At 29.6% G+C, this 21994-nt stretch overlaps 1 protein-coding gene across 1 annotated transcript in view; it reads right to left on the minus strand.

The window, feature by feature from the left end:
* Positions 1–21994, minus strand: part of LOC111640477 (zinc finger protein 271-like) — a 95613-nt gene that overhangs the window by 41970 nt on the left and 31649 nt on the right. Inside the window, 2 exon segments of the mRNA XM_023386486.1 lie at positions 6412–6681; positions 19607–19975. Of these exon segments, the coding sequence (XP_023242254.1) occupies positions 6412–6681; positions 19607–19975 (639 nt within the window).

A 21994-nucleotide genomic window follows, 5' to 3' on the forward strand; every position in this document is an offset into this window, starting at 1 on the left:
CCCGCCGTCCGTAGCGCCACGCTACGGAGAGATTTCTATCGTCTGGACAGTATTATATAAATTATATATAAATTAGGTACTGTACATATAATTATATATTAATTATATATAAATTAGGTACTGTATATATAATTATATATTAACTTATTGTAACTTTGTTATAATTAAATATATAATTTCCGCCGTCTAGCGTGGCGCCACGCTACGGAGATTTTTACGCTAACTATCGTCTGTCAGTATGTAAATTAGGTACCGTAAGTCTAATACAGTACTGTAATTTTATACATTTCTTGTGAAAGAAACATTTCTTATTCAACGGCGATTAAAATTATTTATATTAATAATGTCTCCAAAGTTCAACGAAGTTTTCGCAGAAAAATAAATCAGAAATTGGCCGCGGTTCGGTGTGCTGCTCCGCGACGAAAACAAGCGTAAGCAACGGCGTAGTCGAACGATGCACATTCGGTAAATAATCCTACAATTTTTTTTTTTATAGCGTAGTTTATACAGATTATTTCCAAAAAATATATACGTATTTTGGAAATGTTGAGTGGAATTAGTCTAGAATCGATTAATTTTATGGAAAAAACTTTTTAAACAGCCGTAGTCTGTAAACTTGACACGTGTCGGGCTGTGATTGGCAAGGACTTGTAAGAAATCGATTCATAAAAAATGGAACGTATCTATCGTTATATAGGGGGGGGTCGACTGTAGTTGATATTTTAAAACTGTTTTCATATCTAAATTACGTACACACTTTTTAACAAATTTGCCTTGGAAAAATTGAAATTTACCTATTTTATTTCAATCGAGATATTTTGAAAAAATTTTTCATATATTCTTAGTCTAATACTTGATATTTGAAAATTAAATTTCATTTTGCGTGTGTCTAATATGATTTTTTTAATGAATAAAGTTAAAATTATGTAATTTTTAAATATTAATTCTCAGTTTAAATAATTTGCGAATTCAGAAATAAACTCGCAAATTAAGTCACTTCTTTGACTTATAACATCCCACTTAACATAATTTTTGATTTGTCAAATATTATTCCCATACAATTCCAATTTTTTATATTTTCGGTTAAGTAGACAGGAAAGATATTATAACTTCATAACTGTCAATAAATTTAAAATAATTTCAAGTAAATAACAATAAATCTTATGGTCAATAATTTCAATTACAATTATTATGTATTCATCCTCTAAATTTTCCTGTTAAATGTTCATGATTCATTACTGTTATTTCATCAGCTGAAATTTTTTTTTACAAATTTGACAAAAAATGTTTACAATTATTAGAAAATATATCTATATCTATTCCTACATAACGATTTATTTTATTCAATGAAATATTTAAAACTTTTTGACTATCAAGTAAAAAATAATTAACAGCATCTTTACAACAATAACAATTAGTATATAATACGGTATTGTTATTTTCGATTATAAAAATCAAATAACATAATAGATTTTAAAAATTTAAATAGTTTTTATAAAACTTGAGTTAGGATCTAACAACTTTGAAGATACTTCTCAAATTTCTTTAGAATCTGCACGTATACATGTAATCTATACTAATATAATAAAGAGGTAATGTTTGTATGTATGTAAGTTTGGATGCAGCAGGTAATCTCCAAAACTACTGATCCGATTTCAACGAGATTACCGAACGAAATAAAAAACGTAATTATTAATCGTACGTTAATTGAAATAAACAAATTTTTTACATAAAAAAACCCACGTGGAATGTTCCTGTCGTTCCTTGAATTCAATGTCGTTGTTGTTATCATTTTCGCTTCTTCCAATAAAATTTCTTAATTCTCAAATGACTGAGGTCGACGTTTATACATTTTTATAATTAAAAACCGATTCTCCCGTCAAATAAAAGTAGTAAGAAGTTACTCACCAATTGCCCTTTACAAATTTAAAAATAACAGTGGAGCCACTTATTATTTAAAAATTAATCTCGTAAACATCGACATCACCTCATCAATTTTAACTTTTTAACAAACGTTTGCATTGAAAGTACTTAAGAAACACATTTCCATTCAAATTCATTATTAGTAACAATGCAAACATTTATTTAGTTAAACTTTAATTACCTGTAATTTCTCAACAATTACTGGTTTCATTTTAAATTATGTAAATTAATCTACAGTACGTTTCTAGTACCTGACAGTTTTACTACCGTATTTAGTTACATTTTCTATACTATTATTTCTATAAAATACTTTCAATTTTAGATTATTATAATCAAACGTTTAGTTAAACTTTTGTAAACTATCATATTTAATTTAATTATATTAAGAAATTCTTCATTAACAATGTTTAAAAAAAGAAATGTTTTGCTTCACCTCAAACCCTTTTTGTGTACAAATGTGTACAATGGAGAAGTTATTCGGACAATAATTTAGTTAAGAAATACATACGTACCCTACCATAAACATAATTATTCATAGAATTTATAAAATTACATAAACTGATTCATAAAAACAAAATGGCTGTTAACGAGATAGTTAAATAACACACAACACGGGTTAAGCCTGTTTAATTGTTACAAGGTTTTGTTCTTGAGTAAACCCTGTTAAAGTAATTTCATTTTTTCAGGTACTACTTAATTTCAACACGTAAACGATATTTTTGGCAAAGAATATAAACGAAAATTACTTCCATAGTTAATTGTAATTATTTATTTCGTTTGCGAGTTGATCCAACAGATTTTGCAATGCCTACGTTCATTTGTATGTGCAATCGTTTGTCGTTGAACACAGTCTGTGAAGTTTCTCATACGTTAGTTTAACGTAGCTTTTATCGTCTAATTTTAAGAGACGTATCCAAAATAGAATTATTACTTATTGTAATAACTGTTATTCTGGAAACAACAAACTCCAATCGCAAATTGTACGCTGGAATTTTGTTGTATAACATGAAAATGTTTTTAAAATATAAAGCAAAAACGATATCCAGTTTATCATAGTAATTGATTGCCCATATAAGAGCGGCGTAGAGTAATACACATGATATCATTAAACGAAATCATTTCATATAAATAGAAGCAGAGATAATTTAATNAGAACAATAAAAACACTACACTCAACAAGCCACCAATAAAACTCAACTGCCTAACCTATAACCAAAGTCTCCTTTTAATTTGTTTTTAAAAAAAAGCGCTTGACAAACTTGCCCCGCATGCCGAAGTTGCCCTGGTCTTCCCTATATTATTACAGCATACTTTACATCTTGTTTGAAAGTATATTTCTTTTAAATATACTTTCAAAGACCTGTAAAAAGAATGTTCAAAGCCTTCTTTTTAAATTCATTCAGTCATCTTCTAAAATGGTTTTGTATTACAGATTTTTCTGACATTAGTCAGTTAAAGTTTCTAATTAAGAATTAATAATAATTAATTGTTTTATTAATTTTCATTCTGATTAAAGATACTTTCTGAGAGTAGTCAAGTAGACAATTATTTGTTTAATAGATCGAATTTATATTAACTTATGACGTAAAGTTCGCTTAATTCTTTCATTGGAAAAGTATATTTAATGTAGCCTATAACAACTAATTTGATCATAAACTGCACACAGAGAGATAGCGTCATTGCATTACAGCCAGTTTTTATATGAAAATTGAGCATATACGTTATTATTTTCATTTATCCATTTTTCAAGTAAATAGTCAGTTTAAAAAAATCAAAATTATGTATTAAAAATTCATTTTTTAGTTAAGAATTTATCATTGAAAACCTTAACCCTATGACATCGAATTTACGTTTCTTAATGTGACATTGAAATTAGCTGCAGTTGTACAAGATTAATGTTTCGTCATCACTCCGGTTACTTCTATCACCGAAGAGAAAATGGAATATTATGCGCTAACAACCTGAATGTACAATAAATAAAAAAAAGTCTAAAGTCGTTACCAAACGACTGAAATACAGACAGGGTAAAGAACTCACATATATAATATGCATTTAAAAGAAAACATAAAAATTAAACTAAAAAATAATAATTCTTGTTTTACGAACTTTTGAAATTTCATTACAAACAACCGTTGAACAAATATATTATTTACGAACAAATGCTTGTAAAACGGTAATATGTATCGAAATATCTTCTGGCACTTTCGAAAATATTTGTTTAAAAATTACTGTATACGATCCTTAAATATGAAATTATTTTTAAAAACGTTAGTGGTTAATTAAACGTTACAGTAAACAGACATAGAATAATTAATTAATTAAACATTAAATTTTTCGCAAACGCACAATTGATTAAAATCATCTTTTCGTTTTTTCACACTCGATAGTTCGTAGTTATAAAACGCATCGAACAAAAAAGTAAAAAAGTTTCCAAATAGATTTCTACAGATGATTTTACTAGCAAAAAAAGCTAGGTTAAAAATAAATCATTTTTTTCCCTTTGTTTTTCTTTAGTTTTACTATTTATAAATAAAACAAATGTACACAACTAAGATTGTTCTTTACGTCATGAAGTTTATTACAAACGAATTCAATATATTTTTACTATTTATATACCTTAAATTATTTTCTATTAGCTCTTTAAGGTTAATTCCCCATTGCCTTTTTTCAACTTTTTTGAATACGCGACCCCTTTACAAGTTAAAAAAATTTTGCCGACCCCCAGAGCCATATTATAACTATGTAAGTGATTTTAAACACTACGTATTTAATTTTCTTTCTGTTGAGACGTAAATATTTATCGAAAAACCAATTGTACTGTAAAATAAACAGGCATAGCCTTCTCACTGAAATAGTAGTATTTGTTAATTGTAGTATAGGACCTAAAAACACTTGTTTTTTTTTACCCGCGCCCTACTGAAAGTCGCTACCCACAGGTTGAAAAACACTGGCCTAGCGCATTGAAATCCTTAAAGCTATTAAACCATCATTACGAAAGTCGTTTGGACCTCAATAGCGCCCGAACCGATTTTCACGAAACATTTACTTGTTTTTTACCGTTGACATCAAAATTACAAAGCAAGGAACTGAGAAAAAAATAAACTAACAGAATATTTTGTTGCAGCAATGTTTCTACATTTCAACTTTTTTTGTGTTGGATTAACGATGTCCGAAGTAAGACAGTAAAATGTCTCGGGGATATAAATACAGTAGATCCCCCTATAAAACCGTTTCCAATAGTTATGATTCCTATAAAAATTGTGGCAGTATCCGTAAACAACGGTAAAAATAACTCCTATAATACGTAAAACGTCATCGGGCAGCCGAACTACTTTCCCGCCGTCCATAGCGCTATGCTACGGACGGCGGATAAATTGAGTTCAGTATCATCTGTTCATATAATTATATATAAATTAGGTACTGTACATATAATTATATATTAATTATATATAAATTAGGTACTGTATATATAATTATATATTAACTTAATTTATTGTAACTTTATTATAATTAAATATATATTTTTCGCCGTCTAGCGTCACGCTACGGCGAGTTAGGCGACCTATCGTCTGTCCAGTACTGTAATTTTATACATTTCTTGTGAAAGAAACATTTCTTATTTAACGGCCATAAAAATTATTTATATTAAGGATGTCTCCAAAGGTCAACGAAGTTTTCGCAGAAAAATAATATCAGAAATCGCGGCCGCGGTTTGATGCGCTGTTCCGCGACGAAACCAAGCTTTAGCAACGGGCGTAGTCGAACGGTACACACTCGGTAAGCAATCCTACAATTTTTTGTTTATAACGTAGTTTATACGGATTATTTTCAAAAAAATATACGTATTTTGGAAATGTTGAGTCGAATTAGTCTAGAATCGATTAATTTTATGAAAGAAAACCTTTGAAACAGCCGTAGTCCGTAAACTATGATTCCTACAAAATTGATTCATAAAGAACGGAACGTATCTACCGTCTTATAGGGGGATCAACTGTAACTGCTTCGATAAATTCCTGTTTTAAAAGAAATGTTTAAAATTTGTTTAGGTTTATTTTTAATTTTGACGTATAATAGAGTGAAACTTGGAATTCAGAAATAACCCAAATTTCGAAACAAATTCGAAATATCGTTTCATAACAATAGTACAAAGTACACTTTTATTTTGTATTCTAATAGAAAGAAATGTAGTTTTGATAACAAAAAAACTCTCTCACAATTTCAAAAATTCTTTATTTTCATGACTTTACTAAAAATTATTTTTTCATTTCACGTTTGTAATACAACTACATTAAAAAGTTCCAAGAAAACGTCAAAAAGTATTAATAAATGGTAATGTTTGGAATTAAATCACTCCTAACAACTTTCAAACTGTTTACTATATTTACGTCAATTAATATTCTCTCTGCTATGGCGTTTAATGTGATAATTCAAATTACTTATGAAAGAGAACTTTCGTAAACAATAATACCACTTAATTAAACGGCTTTTATCCCGTGTGAATGCGAAGATGCCTTACAAGATTGTGTCTTCGAGTAAAGCTTCGTTGGCAATGGTAGCATGTAAAAGGCTTCTCTCCATAATGAGTCCTCAGGTGCCTTCGTAGTTCGGAAGCTTGAATGAATTTTTTTCCACACAACTGGCAAGTGAACGGCTTTTCTCCCGCGTGACTCATCCTATGACGTTTCAAGTGGTACTTCCTAAAGTATCCTTTGCCACAATTTTCACACACAAACTTCCTCTTCTTCATGTTGGCGAAATCTACGAAACAAAAAATGTGAAACTTCAATTTTTAAAAGTAATCGATCGTATTAATTACCGCAACAAATACAGAAAACATTACTTCTGCATTTCTTGATAGTAAACGCTTCACAGTAACTTAATAAATAAATCTAAATTCAATCAAACATAAATAACATTTGTAACGAACAACCCCGTGTTTGCATTACAAAAAAAGAAAATTGATAACAAGTGTTTATAAGTATTGTTTCGCAGAGCATTGACAAAAACTGTTCAAGGTTTCTTCATCGACACAATTATTCAGTAAATCTTTCGACAGAAATATGCTTTTCGTTCGAAATCCATTTTCTCAGAAGCAAATATTCACTTTCTTCTTACATTCTTGTAATTTTTTTCCGTAGTTCTTCAGGAGAGATGTTGGTTGCCCGCAAAAAAAAAAAAAAACATCTTAAAGAAAATGAAGAAATTAAACTATAAATAAGGAAGAATTAAGTATAATTTTACTTCGAAATTAAAAGAATATTAGAGAAACTTTGAAATTCTCAAGCAGGAATAAATTTTAAATATACAAATGATACTTGTCAATACCTAAGACGAGTGTTGAAAAATCTAAAAAAAATAAATGAGATTCAATTAATAACGCTTTTATTAATTAATTTGTCTAAATAAAGTAATTCCATCCATCGAGTATTTTCACTATGTTAATGCCAAAAGCAAATTCTTTGACTTAAAAAACTCATTTGATCGTACAATAGAAAAAACGTAACTTAGACTCAGTTATGTCTTTAAAACTGCGTACAAGAAAATAATAAAATCTTCTATATTTCTTAATTTAAATAATAAATAAACGACAACACAATGGGATCAGTTATTCTAAATATTAAAATTAATAAATTCTAAAAAATTGTTATTTAAAAAAATTTTTTAAGAAATACAAATGAAATTAACTTTTTTTTTAATCCGATTTCGATAGAATTAAAAACAGAGATGGACTAGAAACTTATTTACTGTTTCTCACTTTATTTTTCTTTTTTCTTCCTCATATATTTCGCTGATCAGCCTCATCAGTGGATGTTACAATTTTACATTGCCAATACTTTTATACTCTATTAAGCTATCCCAGCATGCATGAACACATGGGCCGGTATTTAAATTAATACAATTTACATATCCGTTGATACAATAATGTTCTATAACGCGTCTTTTTACAAAATTCCTTACTTTGTACAATATTTTAATATTGTACAAAGTAATTATTATCATTTCTCTTTACTGATTTTATAATTAGTCTCTCTATTTTGATTATATCTCTGTATTTAGAATAACCGATCTTATTGTTTTATCATTTATATATTATTTAATAAGTTTTATGAACAGAAAAATGGGAGTAGAAGAGTTGAAGCAGCAGATTGCCAGTTTAAAGATCAATAGAAATTATTTTAAGTGTTTCTTGCGTGAGCAACAAACTCCTACAACGTTACAGTTGCCAGAATCTATTAAGTCCAGCATCCGGTATGGAGATATAATCAAAATAGAGAGACAAATTATAAAATTAGTAATTAAGAAAAAAGGTAAACAAATATTTTTATTGTCTAAAAAATTTAAATTAAAAAGGAGAAATGATAATAATTACTTTGTACAATATTAAAATATTGTAGAAAGTAAGAAATCTTGTAAAAAGACGCGTTATAGAACATTATTGTATCAACGGATATGTAAATTGTATTAATTTAAATACCGGCCCATGTGTTCATGCCGGAATAGCTTAATAGGATATAAAAGTATTGGCAATGTAAAATTGTAACGTCCACTGATGAGGCTGATCAGCGAAATATATAGGGAAGAAAAAGGAAAAATAAAGTGAGAAATAGTAAATAAGTTTCTAGACCATTTCTGTTTTTAATTCTATCGAAATCGGATTTTAAAAAGTGAATTTCATTTGTATTTCTTNCGGTATGGAGATATAATCAAAATAGAAGGACTAATTATTAAATCAGTAATAAAGAAAAAAAGGTAAACAAATATTTTTATTGTAATTTAATTCGTTTTATTAAGTTAATTCTTAAAAAATTTTTTTAAAGTAAAATGTTTTAGAATTTATTAATTTTAATACTTTTATTTAAATTCAGTAAATAATCACTAAATTTAGGGAATTTGTTTATATATTTAGTACATTATCGAAGAAGATGGAGATTATATCGCACGTAATTGAAATTACAAAAGAACATTTACTTGAAAAAATCCACGTGAAACGTTCATGAAGTCAATGTTCTTGCTGTTATCATTTTCGCTTCATCTTATGAAAGTTTTTCATTTCTTAATGACAGAAGTTAACGTTTATACCTTTTTAATAAAAACCAATTCTCTCTTCAAATAAATATAGTGAGACGTTACTCACCGCTTCATCCGTTACATATATATAAAAAATAAAACCAGTGGCGCTTCTTGACATTTAAACTAGTGATGTAACGAATATTCGGTTACTATTCGGTATTCAACCTATTTGTCGCTATTCGGCCGAATACCGAATACCTAAAAACAGGAGTAAGAAATAACAAAAACACAGTAAATTAATCATTTTGGTATTTAGATTTAATAATATCGGGTTAGTGTTGTTTGTTTATATTTATTTATAACTTATAACATACACACAAAAAAAAATAATAATATTAGTCACACGTATTCGCAATTTATAATTACAAAGATCAGCACACGTACACACCTATTCGTTCGAGAATCGTGGCACATCCGACGGTCTGACCCTGCCTATCCTTCTTTTTAAGCGCTCGTTTTCGCACTTTTCTTTTTCTTTACTCTATCGCTCTAGTCCACGTATTCCTATGCATACATCATAATACGCGTTCACGATACTTTCGATTCGTCACTTTTCCGTCGTAGATTTCCCATTTTACAATTACGTGACTCGTAGCCTGGTGATAACGGGGGAAAGAGACAGATAGGACGTCGGTATAAGTCACAGTTACTGTTTCACATATTCGAGACAGCTCGGTAACCCGAACACCCCCAGGCTTTCGCCCGTGCACGCTAAGTGACTTTCATTACAAGCATTTAGCTTTCCGAAGTCTATGACAACAATTGTTTGTCATTAACGGCCGCAAAGTTCGCGCTAATAAGCCGCCTCGACTTGCTCGATTATGTTATCAACTCAATTTCATATTTCTTTTCACATTTTCACTTCGAGATTCTTCTCTGTTCTTGTCAAGAATTAACGCGATTGGCGAAGCGTAGTGACAGCGGGCCAATAGAGAGCGGAGTTTTTGCATTATGTGGTTTGCGCGCCAATTTTCGTACGTGCGTTAATCAAGCCGAATAGTTTGGCCGAATATTCGGTATTCGGCTTGAGGCCGAATATACTATTCGTTGCAACACTAATTTAAACGAAAAACTCGTGAACATCGACGTCATTTCATTAATGGTATTTTTTTTACAATCATTCGCATTCGAAATGTTTACGAAACATATTACCAATTAAAATTCGTTATTAGTAACGATGCTAACATTTATTTATTCCTTAACATAACTTTTATTACTTGTTATTTTTCAACGATTAGAAATTTCATTTCTAAAATACGTAATACACAAGTTATGTCAACGTTTATAAGAAATTCTCTTTAAAAAAAGTATATTTACTGCATTGGAAATTTTTACCTTGGAAGTATTCGCTATTATATTATAATATTTGTATTATTTTATTAATAATTGTTAATTTCTATTTCATTTATACACGTTACTGGAAGTGCCAAAGTTCTATTCGAAAGAATATTAATACCGTTAATGTTTATTTTATATATTTATGAATATTTTAATAAATTGATTTTGTATTAGTCGGCAAATATTATTCGTTTTATATTCTAAATAAAAATGTATAGCGTGGAAATTAAAAATCTAGATGTATAGACAATAACAAATAATTAAAAGGACGTCGTTTTTTAGTTAATGAAAATGAACTGTTTGCGGTTAAGAATCAGTATGATTAATATTATCAGNAGCAAACTGTGACTTATTTTACATTTATTTAAAAACTGCCAATTCGTTATTAACTAACAACACTGCATTAACAATGCTGCAAAAATTTTAGCAACACGAAAATAAATGTTTTAGTGAAAACGAGAGAAACAAGAAATATCCGTATCGAAATTTCCCTCCAGAATTATGCTTTTCTAGGAAAAAAGCAAGCAACGATCGGCTCAATTTTCCGGCAAAATTAAAATTTTGTTAGTGTCATCTGTTATCATTTTTTACTAAAAGATTTTGCTACTTTCAACTATCATAAAATGGCAAAAAGCCCAATTCTTATAGATAGATCTTCAAGATAGATATGAAATTTAAAAAACTGTGAATGCTAATAACGAAACAAATTATCATTAATTTAATATGTTTGACAGATGCTATCAGTTTCATGAGGAAAAAGGAGTAATCATGCCAAATAGAGAAAAGTGACAAATTTGTCGAAACGTTGATTTCTGACAATTAACATAAACAACACCCGGACGTAAATCGAACCTAGACGAGATTGCATCAGAACTTTCCCTGATCGTTCCTCCTCCAAAAGAAGTATAAAAAGGGGTCGCACCCGCACCTCGAAATAGTGCTACGAATCGCGAGTTAGGAAGCGCGTAATTATCCTAACTGGTGTCAGTTCCTGACCGGAAACAACCATGGAACGATTTGCGTGTTTCCGTTAAATCATAAGCCATCTCCTGACAAAATGCCGGTAAACAGAGTTGAGCTCACGGCTCTACACCCCTCGGTTCTCACACTTGGGTTCATACTTCGAAAATTATGGTTCGATTTATGTCTATACATTCTTTACTGTATCCATATTTTAGTTTGAAACCAGTTGTATATGCAGTTATTTTTGTGTGTCCTTTTTGAAATATACGACATGTGAATTAATAAATTTTTATTTTACATTTCCTATATGAATATTTCTTGTTTGCCATATATTTGGCTATTAAGACATCCATATTTTACCTTCGCTATACCAATATTTACTTTACAATATGTCCTTATTTCAGCATTAGCTTAATAAGCGTTTCTTGGCCAACGTGAAAATTAATTGTTCTATGTTTGCAACGTCTTTTAGTTGTGTTCTGTACGCAGTCTACAGTTATTTATAAAATTACTTACAGAACAATTCAATTTAACTATAATAAAACGAACCAATCTTTTGATGTAATGTTTAACAAGGTCATGGAAACCGCAAAAACGGTCACATGAAAAGTATAGCTCAGAAGATTTCTTAATAATAATTTCACACGATCCTTAATAAAAATATTTTTCAAAAGGTGTGTAGTTAATGAAAAATTACACATAAAAAAATATATAAATAATGGTGGAAATAATTGTAAAATAGAAAATTAAATTTTCTGCAAATAAATAATTGATTGAAAGATCAGCATTTACTGACCATCTTGCTGGCGTGCACAGCTATAATAAATTATTATTATAATTCATGATAATGTCGTACATTATCTGATATATTAATTTAGCATAAACCTCTATTCCGATTGTTTGCATTACAAATTGAAGGTAGTGGAAAAGATTGAATCCTGTGCTTTCGGAGAAGATGAGAAAATCATGACAGTACATATCACAATAGAAAAAGTATGCCTTGTTCAGTGTTATTTGTGAAGGCATCACAGTTATCGTTTAATTCTCAGATATGTCATTTCATACTCTGTCGTTGGGTTGAACTTTTTGTCTGTCCTGTATCAACTGATGTCAAATACTTGTTCCTTGAACTCGAATCTTATTAATAGCTTTGTAATTATTAGGATTTTTTATTCCTAAAATAAACTAATAGTATAAGTAATTAAGAATTTTCATTCCTAACGTATTCTTTTATTTAAATTGCGTGTGTTACGGCATCTCTTATTATACCAACTTTACTCGAGATATATCAATATGAAATGGATTAATCTGTCTTGACTCTTAAATATGATTATATTTTACATTGTTAGCTGTATTTCGTCCATAAAAAATGCTTACAAATTTAATATAATATTATGCATATCCATATGTTTTATACATAAATATAGTAACTAAAAGCAGAATGTTCTCTCACTGCCTGCCGAAACAGAAACTGAAATTTACATTATACAAAGAAGTGCTATAAATTGAAACTCAACTCTGACTGCTGGCATGAAATACTACCAAATCAATCAAGACAGACAACTAGTTCTTTAGTTACACTCAAAAAGTTTATGTTTCAATTGATACGATTTCGGTTATAATTTTAGTGTTATTTTCGGTGCATATACTTGTTTTAATTATTATTTTATTGTTTTAAAATTTAATTATTATTTATAGTTTTAATTGACTAGTTACCTAGTATTAATACATATTAAAAATATATACTATTTTATATAATACAGTAGCCACTGTTTATATTGCGCTTGTCTGGAGACAGAGGAAAAGCGCAATATATCTGAATTTGCCATATAACGAGGAGCTATTCTAATAAAATTTTGTTATTTGATATATTTTGATCATATTTAAACACAAACTATTACAAGCTATATATATAACTTGAATGACAACGCGGTTTATATTAATTAATTTGATTTTTATTCGACTGTAGATACAAAATACGGAAATAGCAGTTTTTTTTGCATTCTCGTTTTGCGTTCTCGCTTTATGCAGAATTCAATTTACGAACAAAATTTTGTTCATAAACTGAATTGTGCAAAAAGCGAGACGTTCGAAACACAATTTGGACTATTAGAAAATGTTACCCTGGTACATAAAGTACGCGATACACTATATTATTATCGATCATATTCAGTTAAAATTATGAAATTAAAAACAGTAGAGGAGAAGGTGGTACTATGGAACACTGAGGGTATTATGGAACCACCACATTTCGAACTGATAATAAAGGCGAACTGTAGCGGAATGTGGCTGAACTGAACTAGGCAGACATCCATAGCAAGGGAAAAACCGTTTTACTTCAGTTAAACGGTTGTCGGCATTTAATCAGCAAATTTGTTTTTTTTCAAAATTCGCAAGTTTTGAATGCTAAGTGAATTTAATTATTTTTAAAATATAAATCCTGTAGTTGTAGGTTCACTGGTGCATGTATTCCGTTCCAGAGACTTAGGGGTACGTATTCATCTGTGTGATGTTCACGTTTTTTAAATTTTGGCCTTGACAGACATAAGTTAATTCGAGATGGCGATGCGTGAAATATCGGACCCCATTGGTGCTTTTACAGTAATATGGAACTGAACTTTTCCGAACTTTCTATTTGCAAGCAGACATTCCTCCAGAGCAATTTATAAAAAAGACACTAGGTAGAAAGCCAATTCTTCCTGAGAATATCGAAAAAGAGCTGCTGGAATATATATTGTTGATGAAAGTCATATTTTTCTATTATAAAAGCATTTTTGCGATAAAATACATTGGAGTGAATAATTTTGTAATTATTTAACATTTTTTTTGTACTTTCCTATTTGCTTTTGGCTACATTAAAGCATTTTTTTGAAAATATACAGTAAGGTTCCATATTACCACCCGATTTTCTCTAAGCCTACTTTCGGACTTTTTGTACAAAAGCCTTCGAAAACCATACTTATAATTACACTAGCGAAAAATCCAATTAGGCACATTTAGTTTTCTAGTTACCAGTACTTTTCGCACAAAAAATGTGGGTGTAATTATGATACCTTGTTTACAATTAACTAAAATGTAATTGGGGTTCCATAATACCACCTTCTCCTCTAATAATAATAATAATCTTTATATGACATAGAAGGCTTTCGTTTGTTACAAGGGTGTTTTATTTTAAAAAACGCATATAAATATCTCATTAAATAATGTCTTAACAGCATCGATATATTCTATTCACTAATCTATATCATTTAATAAGTTCTTTAACGTAGTTATATAACATATAAATCGTGTTAATATTAGCTCTGTCGAAAGTCTTATGCATTTCCATCTCACTAGTACAGTTAGCCAGCGGCTCAATCTGAAGCCTTTGTAGTTTATTTTTTTCATTACAGTATTTACATATAATATGAATTTTAGATAAAGTTTTGGTGCAATTTGGACATTTAGATCGGGTGTAGTCTATATATTTATTATTTATAATTATTCCATTTTTATTAAATTTAATCTGTATAAAAAACTTTTTGATGTTAAAAACTATATTTGTATATATATAGTTGTTATTTACTGAATACTTTAGAATTGTTGTATACCAGCTTGTGTTTCCGTATATCTATAACAGGGTTGGCCAAAACGTGGCGCATGCGCCAAACTTGGCGCATTGGACGACTACAAGTGGCGCTTCAGTCGGTTCCGAGCAACATTGCCAGATTTGGCTTCATTGCAATTATGAATATTACATAGGAAATTAATTTTTTACAGTGTGGCAAGTTTTGGCAAGTGTATTTCCTACACAATTCGGTGCAATCGACCTGTTGACTTTTTTTTACATTTTATTTTTTTTTATCTTGTACGTTACACGATGCATTCGTGTTCATGTACACCACTGATGTCATATAGAACTATTTTATACGGGTAGCTACAAGAACAAGCAATGAAAAATGCGGTTGTAGAACCGCATTTTTCATTGCTTGTTCTGTGGCAAATCTGAATTTTCGTCTTATAAATTGAAATACCTAAATAAGGGGTGGCCGAAATTTTTCTCCGCCCCGGGCTGCTAACACTCACGGTACGCCACTGCGCCTGTAAACTCGTCTATCAAAAAATTGGCGCATGGTATGCAAAAGGTTGGCCACCCCTGATCTATAATGTCTTGAACAATGGAATGCTTTATTACTCTGTATATTATTTCTTTACTATACTGCTCCACATAATATTTACGATAAATTTATATTTCGTTACTATCTTCGATAACTGAATTATCCAACTTCGTCTTAAGTCCGTTTTCCTTGATTTGTGGTATAGTAAAAACAGCAGTTTTGTTGTTATATCTTCTTTCTTAATAATTTTTCGTAAAAACATTAAATATCTTTGTATTAATATAGCATTTAATCTAAATCTATTTGTTTCTAATCTTAAAGCGCTACCCGGAATATTAAATTCTAGCTGGTATATCTTACGTATAAATATATTCTGTATTTTTTTAAAGTTATTAAATTTATTCATACTCGAAACTGGGGCCGCATAACCCATTGAATTCATTACAAGCGAATTAGAAAGTTGAAAGTGTGTTCCTAACTTTTTTATTTTTTCTTGTAATAGTCCTCTGTAGGTAATGAACGGTGTCCAGATATTTGTGTCTTGTTTAATGATTGTCTTATATTTTCAGAACAGCAACGGTATGATTTTTATCAAAGGTTCATTTGCCTCACATCTTTTTATTTTACTCTGTAGATCTGTAATGCTAATCATATCATATGCTTTTTCGAGATCCAAAAAGAAAGCGAACACTTAATGTCTTTCTTAATCAACTGTATTTGAATTATTGACAGCAACACAGAGAGGACTTTCTGAGTACCACCCCTTCTATAAACGCGAATTGCGTATCATTTCTATAATTATTCACAGCTGTCCAATGATTAAATTTACTAGCTAATATTGCAGTGAATACTTTCCGTAGACAAGGTAAAATAGCTATTGGTCTGTAATTTGTTTGTTTTCTTCTTTAAATATCATAGTAAAAATGATTTTGTTCTATTTGGCCGGTATTATGCTGTAATTATAGAATTGATTAAATTGTCTGGTTAAGTATCAAATGATTTCTAGTGGCAGCATTTTGATAAGTGAATTAGGTATTGTGTCCTATCTCAGATAATTTTCAATCGGATCATTTTTTTTCCATGGTTAATTTTTCCCTAATCATATAATAAAATTAAAAACAGTATTTGTATTATAAATAATATATTAAATTATATTTAATGGCATAGTTCATACATTATATTAAAAAATTGTACACTGAATTATTTTTCATTACACAAATAATGTGCTCTGTTTTCTAACGATCAACAAGTCCGAATAAAAACAGTCTAAGTTGAGAAATATATGTATATTGAATAAAAATCCTATGTACATGGTTTTGAAATAACGTCAGAAAAATAAAAAATAATTCATATCACGTATCAACATAAACTAACCACATTATTATGAAATGGCATGAGTTAATCGCTACAATGTCATCGACATTCTTAAAGGATTTACAAGGAAAACAGAAATAATAGAAAACCACATTTCAAAATTCATCAACAACATTCGAAAAATAGAAATTCTCAGCAACACAACGAATCCGAGTTACATTTGGACACAATCGGATCGTTGCAACGCTTACAATTTCCATGTGCTGATTTCTGTGTTCAAAGCTTTTGGAATTGAACCGTTCAAGAAATGTAGCTGCTTCGACGAACAAAACAATGGAAAGACAGAAAAGAAGAAAAGTACATTCTATGACTTTTACGTAGATATGATTGAATTTTTCTTCTGGTTTTCATCGTTTTATTTAGTTTTGTTGACATTTAACAAAGATAATTTCTGTTACCGAAGTTTTGTTGGCGCCTATGGTAAACACGCTGAAGAAATGCATGTCGTGATATTAATTCTGAATATATACGTAGCTATTCAATTTAAAATTTTGAAGAAAAACAAGATGTCTGGTCATTACATGAAAAGTGTCTATAAAGGTGAAGAAAATTTGCCGGTTGAACTGCAATTATCTCTGTTAGGTTGCTTCGTAGTCTTGTTTTCCGTTATTTTGACTGTTTCTAACGCAGTAACAATAATTGTGTTTCCAACAACAAGAAAATACGGCGGAAGTGAAGTCGAAGCTACAATTTGTTCCGTTTACTTTTCGTTTCTCTTTCAGCAGTTCGTAGCACAAATAGGTTCAGCCCTTCTATTTTCTGTCGTTGTAATAATTATCGAGAAAAGACTTACAAAGTTATCCGAAACATTAAAAGAATCGAACACAACTTCCTTATCGCTGAAAAATAAATTACAAGAAATGTGTGAAAAACACACAGAAATTTGGGAGATGTTTCAAACGGCCAACAAACAATGGGAAGATCTTTTCGCTTTGATTTCCCTTCACTTTACGTACGAGACATGCTTTCTGTGTTTTGCCTCGATGATTTCGACATCGGCATTGTTCTTCGTCTGGTTTTCGGTGGTATTTCCATATTGTTTTTAATAGGATGTCTTTCGGTATCTTAGTCTCTCTCTTACTTGACATCTGTGGTAATTATTTTTGATATTGTTTTATAACACTTATGAACAATAATCAAAATATTATGATAGTCTGTATATTTTGAATAACATGCTATATGCAAAAATTCAAATTATAGAATTTATTAAGTCGTTTTTGTCAATACATAAAGTCAACTTATAATAGTTTACTCTATGTATTGTATAGAAATTTTGTACTACAGTAATACTTTGAAGTGAAATCGATTTCAATTTAATTATCTGATCACACATCATTTTCATTAACAAATTAATATAATTTTAGCTATGTTATTTTTTTACTGTTCACTACATTATAGTAATAATGATTTCGGATAATAATCTTTTAATCGAAATGTTCACTATTGGTTTAATCGATCAAACTAGTGTATGGCAGTAGTTGGTGATTATTTCGCAATTTACCAATGAGCTGACCGCTTGTAGTTCGTCATGTCCAGATCATATATCCAACTACTAAATAACGGTTAATTTTTACAGAATGGACTTTCCTTCGGAAATTGCGTTGTGTTGCCTATTAACTTCGAATTTTATAACATATTAATTACTTTTATCATTTGATCATCTGTTTTCAGTTGTTCGATAACTTCATATCAATACAGAGATTTTCTTCAAACAACTTGTCACTTGAATTCAAGTACAAGGTAAAGTATGAGAGAAATGTACTCATGTAATTATAAAATTCAATTTACTATATTTTTACTACTTTTGGCTTCCCGAAAAGATTCGGTAAGCCAAAAATGGGAATTTCTGTTGGTGATTTCTTCTACGTCCGAAAAAATTTTCTGATTCGGGTAAGTCGATATATAGCAGCTTATCTACTATATAATAAACACGCTGTTTTCATTTACACATGGTGAGTGCTTTATACTCCGATTTCTCTACGGTGGTGCTAGTAACTGGAGTGTTCATCAAACAGAAATCATGTAATATAGCCTTTACTCTCAACAATTCCGCATCTAATAGCATTAAATCTGTGTTTTAACGGTATATCAATTATACACTACTTCATGTTCGTGTAACTATCTAGTACCGTCGTTCTTAACCTGTGTTCCGTTGACCACTGGTGGTCCCTGAAAGCACCCGAAGTGGTTCGTGAATTTATCCCAAAATTATTAAATAAATGACGACGAGTTGATGACAACACGCGTTACGTCAAGGTTAGAGCCGATAGCGAACTGGGCTGAGGTATGGTGTGCGATCAGGAAATATGGAATTGGAAGGCACTAGCAATAAATTTGCATTTGAAAATAAAATCAGTGCGTTTATCGCTAAAATCGACATATGGATAAGCAAAGTCGAAAAAGAGAGAATTTTTCTGCGTTTGATACATTGAATCCAATTATTGATTGACAGTGTGTTTAAAAATATAAACAAATGCTTCGAACATTCTACTTTTAAATACAAATTTTTTAAAATTTCTTTACGTTAATTTTTAACTTTGACATATAATGGAATAAAACATTAAATTTCGAAACAAATTCAAAATATCGTTTCATAAAAATAGTACGAAAAATATTTTTATTTTGTATTTTCATAAAGACAAATGTTACAATTTCGATAAAATAAAAAGACTATTACAATTCCAAAAATTCTTTATCACAATAACATTATTAATACAGTATGTTATTATTTTAAGTTTAAAATCAAACTTCTTAAATAAAATTTCAAGAAGAAGTCAATAAAATGAATAAACTGTAATTTTCCAAATTAAATAATTCCTTACAAGTTTAAAACTGTTTACTATATTTAATATTTTTTCTGCTATGGCGTTTAATGTGACGATTTAAATTACTTTTGTCAGAGAACTTTCGAAAACAATAATCGCACTTAAACGGCTTTTCTGCCGTGTGGATGCGAAGATGTTTTACAAGATTTTCTCTTAGTGTAAAGCTTCGTTGGCAATGGTCGCAGGTAAAAGGCTTCTCTCCGGTATGAATCCTCAAGTGCTTTCGTAGTTGGGAACTTTGAATGAATCTTTTTCCACATAACTGGCAACTGAACGGCTTTTCTCCTGTGTGAATCATCCTATGACTTTGCAAGTAGTCCTTCCGAGAGAATTCTTTGCCACAATTTCCACACACAAATTTCTTGCTTCTCGTATTGGCGAAATCTACGAAACACAAAATATTAAACTTCAATGTTCAAAAGTAATCAATCGTTTATTAATTACTGTCAAGAAATATAGAAGTAAACATTTAACAATATCTTAACGAATAAAACTAAATTTAATCAAACATTAAAAAACATTTGTGACGAAAAACCCCAAGTTTGCATTACAAAAAACAAAAAATAGAAAACAAATGTTTATAACAATAATTCGCAGCGCATTGACAAAAAAATGTTCAACGTTAATTTATCGACACAAATTTCCAGTAAATCTGTAGATAGGTAAGTCGTTCTCATTTGTAGTCCATTTTCTCAGAAGTAAACATTCACTTCCTTCTTGTATTCTTATACTTTTTCACGGAAATTCTTTAAAAGAGATATTGTCTGCAAAAAAAAACATCTTAATTAATAATTACAGAAGAAATGTAGAAATTAAACAATAATTATAAAATAATTCACTAAAATTTTACTTTCAAATTAAAAGAATATTTGAAAAACTTTTAAATTATTAAACAAGAATAAATTTAAATATACAAACGATGTTTTGAAATACTTAAGACGAGCGTTGAAAAATCTGAAAATAAATAAGATTCAATTATTAACGCTTTGATTGATTAGTGAAAATGAAGTGATTTCATCCATTGAGGATTTTCATTATGTTGATACCAAGAGAAATTTCTTTGATTGAAAAGGCACATTTGATCCTACGATTAAGACAAAAAATAAATCAGTTTAGTGATGGAATTAAGACGAGGTTATAGAAAGATGTAAATTATACTTTAATTTAAATTCAGTAAATTTCAATAAATTTAGTGAATTTATTAATCTATTTACTAGATTATCAAACGAGATGAAAAACGTAATTATTAATCGTACGTTAATTGAAATAAACAAATTTTTTACATAAAAAAACCCACGTGGAATGTTCCTGTCGTTCCTTGAATTCAATGTCGTTGTTGTTATCATTTTCGCTTCTTCCAATAAAATTTCTTAATTCTCAAATGACCGAGGTCGACGTTTATACCATATTATAACTAAAATCCAATTCTTTCCTGAAATAAAAGTAGTAAGACTTTACTCACCAATTGCCCTTTACAAATTTAAAAATAACAGTGGCGCCACGTAATATTTAAAAATTAATCTCGTAAACATCGACATCACCTCATCAATTTTATCTTTTTAACATACGTTTGCATTTAAATTTATTATCAGTAACAATGCAAACATTTATTTATTGTTTATTAAAACTTTAATTATTTGTCACCTCTCAACAATTACCGGTGTCATTTTAAATTATGTAAATTAATGTACAGTACGTTTCTAGTTTCTGACAGTTTTACTATTTAATTTCATTTTGTTAAATCCGGAATTTTTACCGAATAGAGCTGTACGAATCAGCTGTCATAAAGTGAAAAATAATGTTTCCTAATCAATAATAAAGTTTGTATTAGTTAATATCCTTTAAAATTTATTATTATGCGACAAAAAATACAAAAATTAACTTACAATACAATTTAATAAGGGGAAACTAAATCATAATGTACGTGATCTTTTAGCTTATGTCCAGTGTGGTTTCTTAATACAGTACACTCCCCTATAAAACGGGTTCCGATAGTTACGATTCCTATAAGACGGGGAAAAAATTGCAACGGTATCCGTAAAAAACGGTAAAAACTCTTATAATTACGTAAAACGTCATCTGGCAGTCGAACTACTTTCCGCTGTCCAGCGCCACGCTAGGAAGAGATTACTATCGTCTGTACAGTATTATACATAAATTATATATGAATTAGGTACTGTATAATTATATATTAACTTAACTTATTGTAACTTTATTATAATTATATATATTTTTTCCTCCGCGTAGCGCCACGCTACGGAGAGTTTCGGCTAACTATCGTCTGTACAGTATGTAAATTAGGTACCGTAAGTCTAATACAGTACTGTAATTTTATACATTTCTTGTGAAAGAAACATTTCTTATTCAACGGCGATTAAAATTATTTATATTAATGATGTCTCC

This window comes from Centruroides sculpturatus, unplaced genomic scaffold, assembly GCF_000671375.1.
Source record: "Centruroides sculpturatus isolate CEXI.00-Female unplaced genomic scaffold, Cexi_2.0 scaffold1343, whole genome shotgun sequence".
Classification (NCBI taxonomy): domain Eukaryota; kingdom Metazoa; phylum Arthropoda; class Arachnida; order Scorpiones; family Buthidae; genus Centruroides; species Centruroides sculpturatus.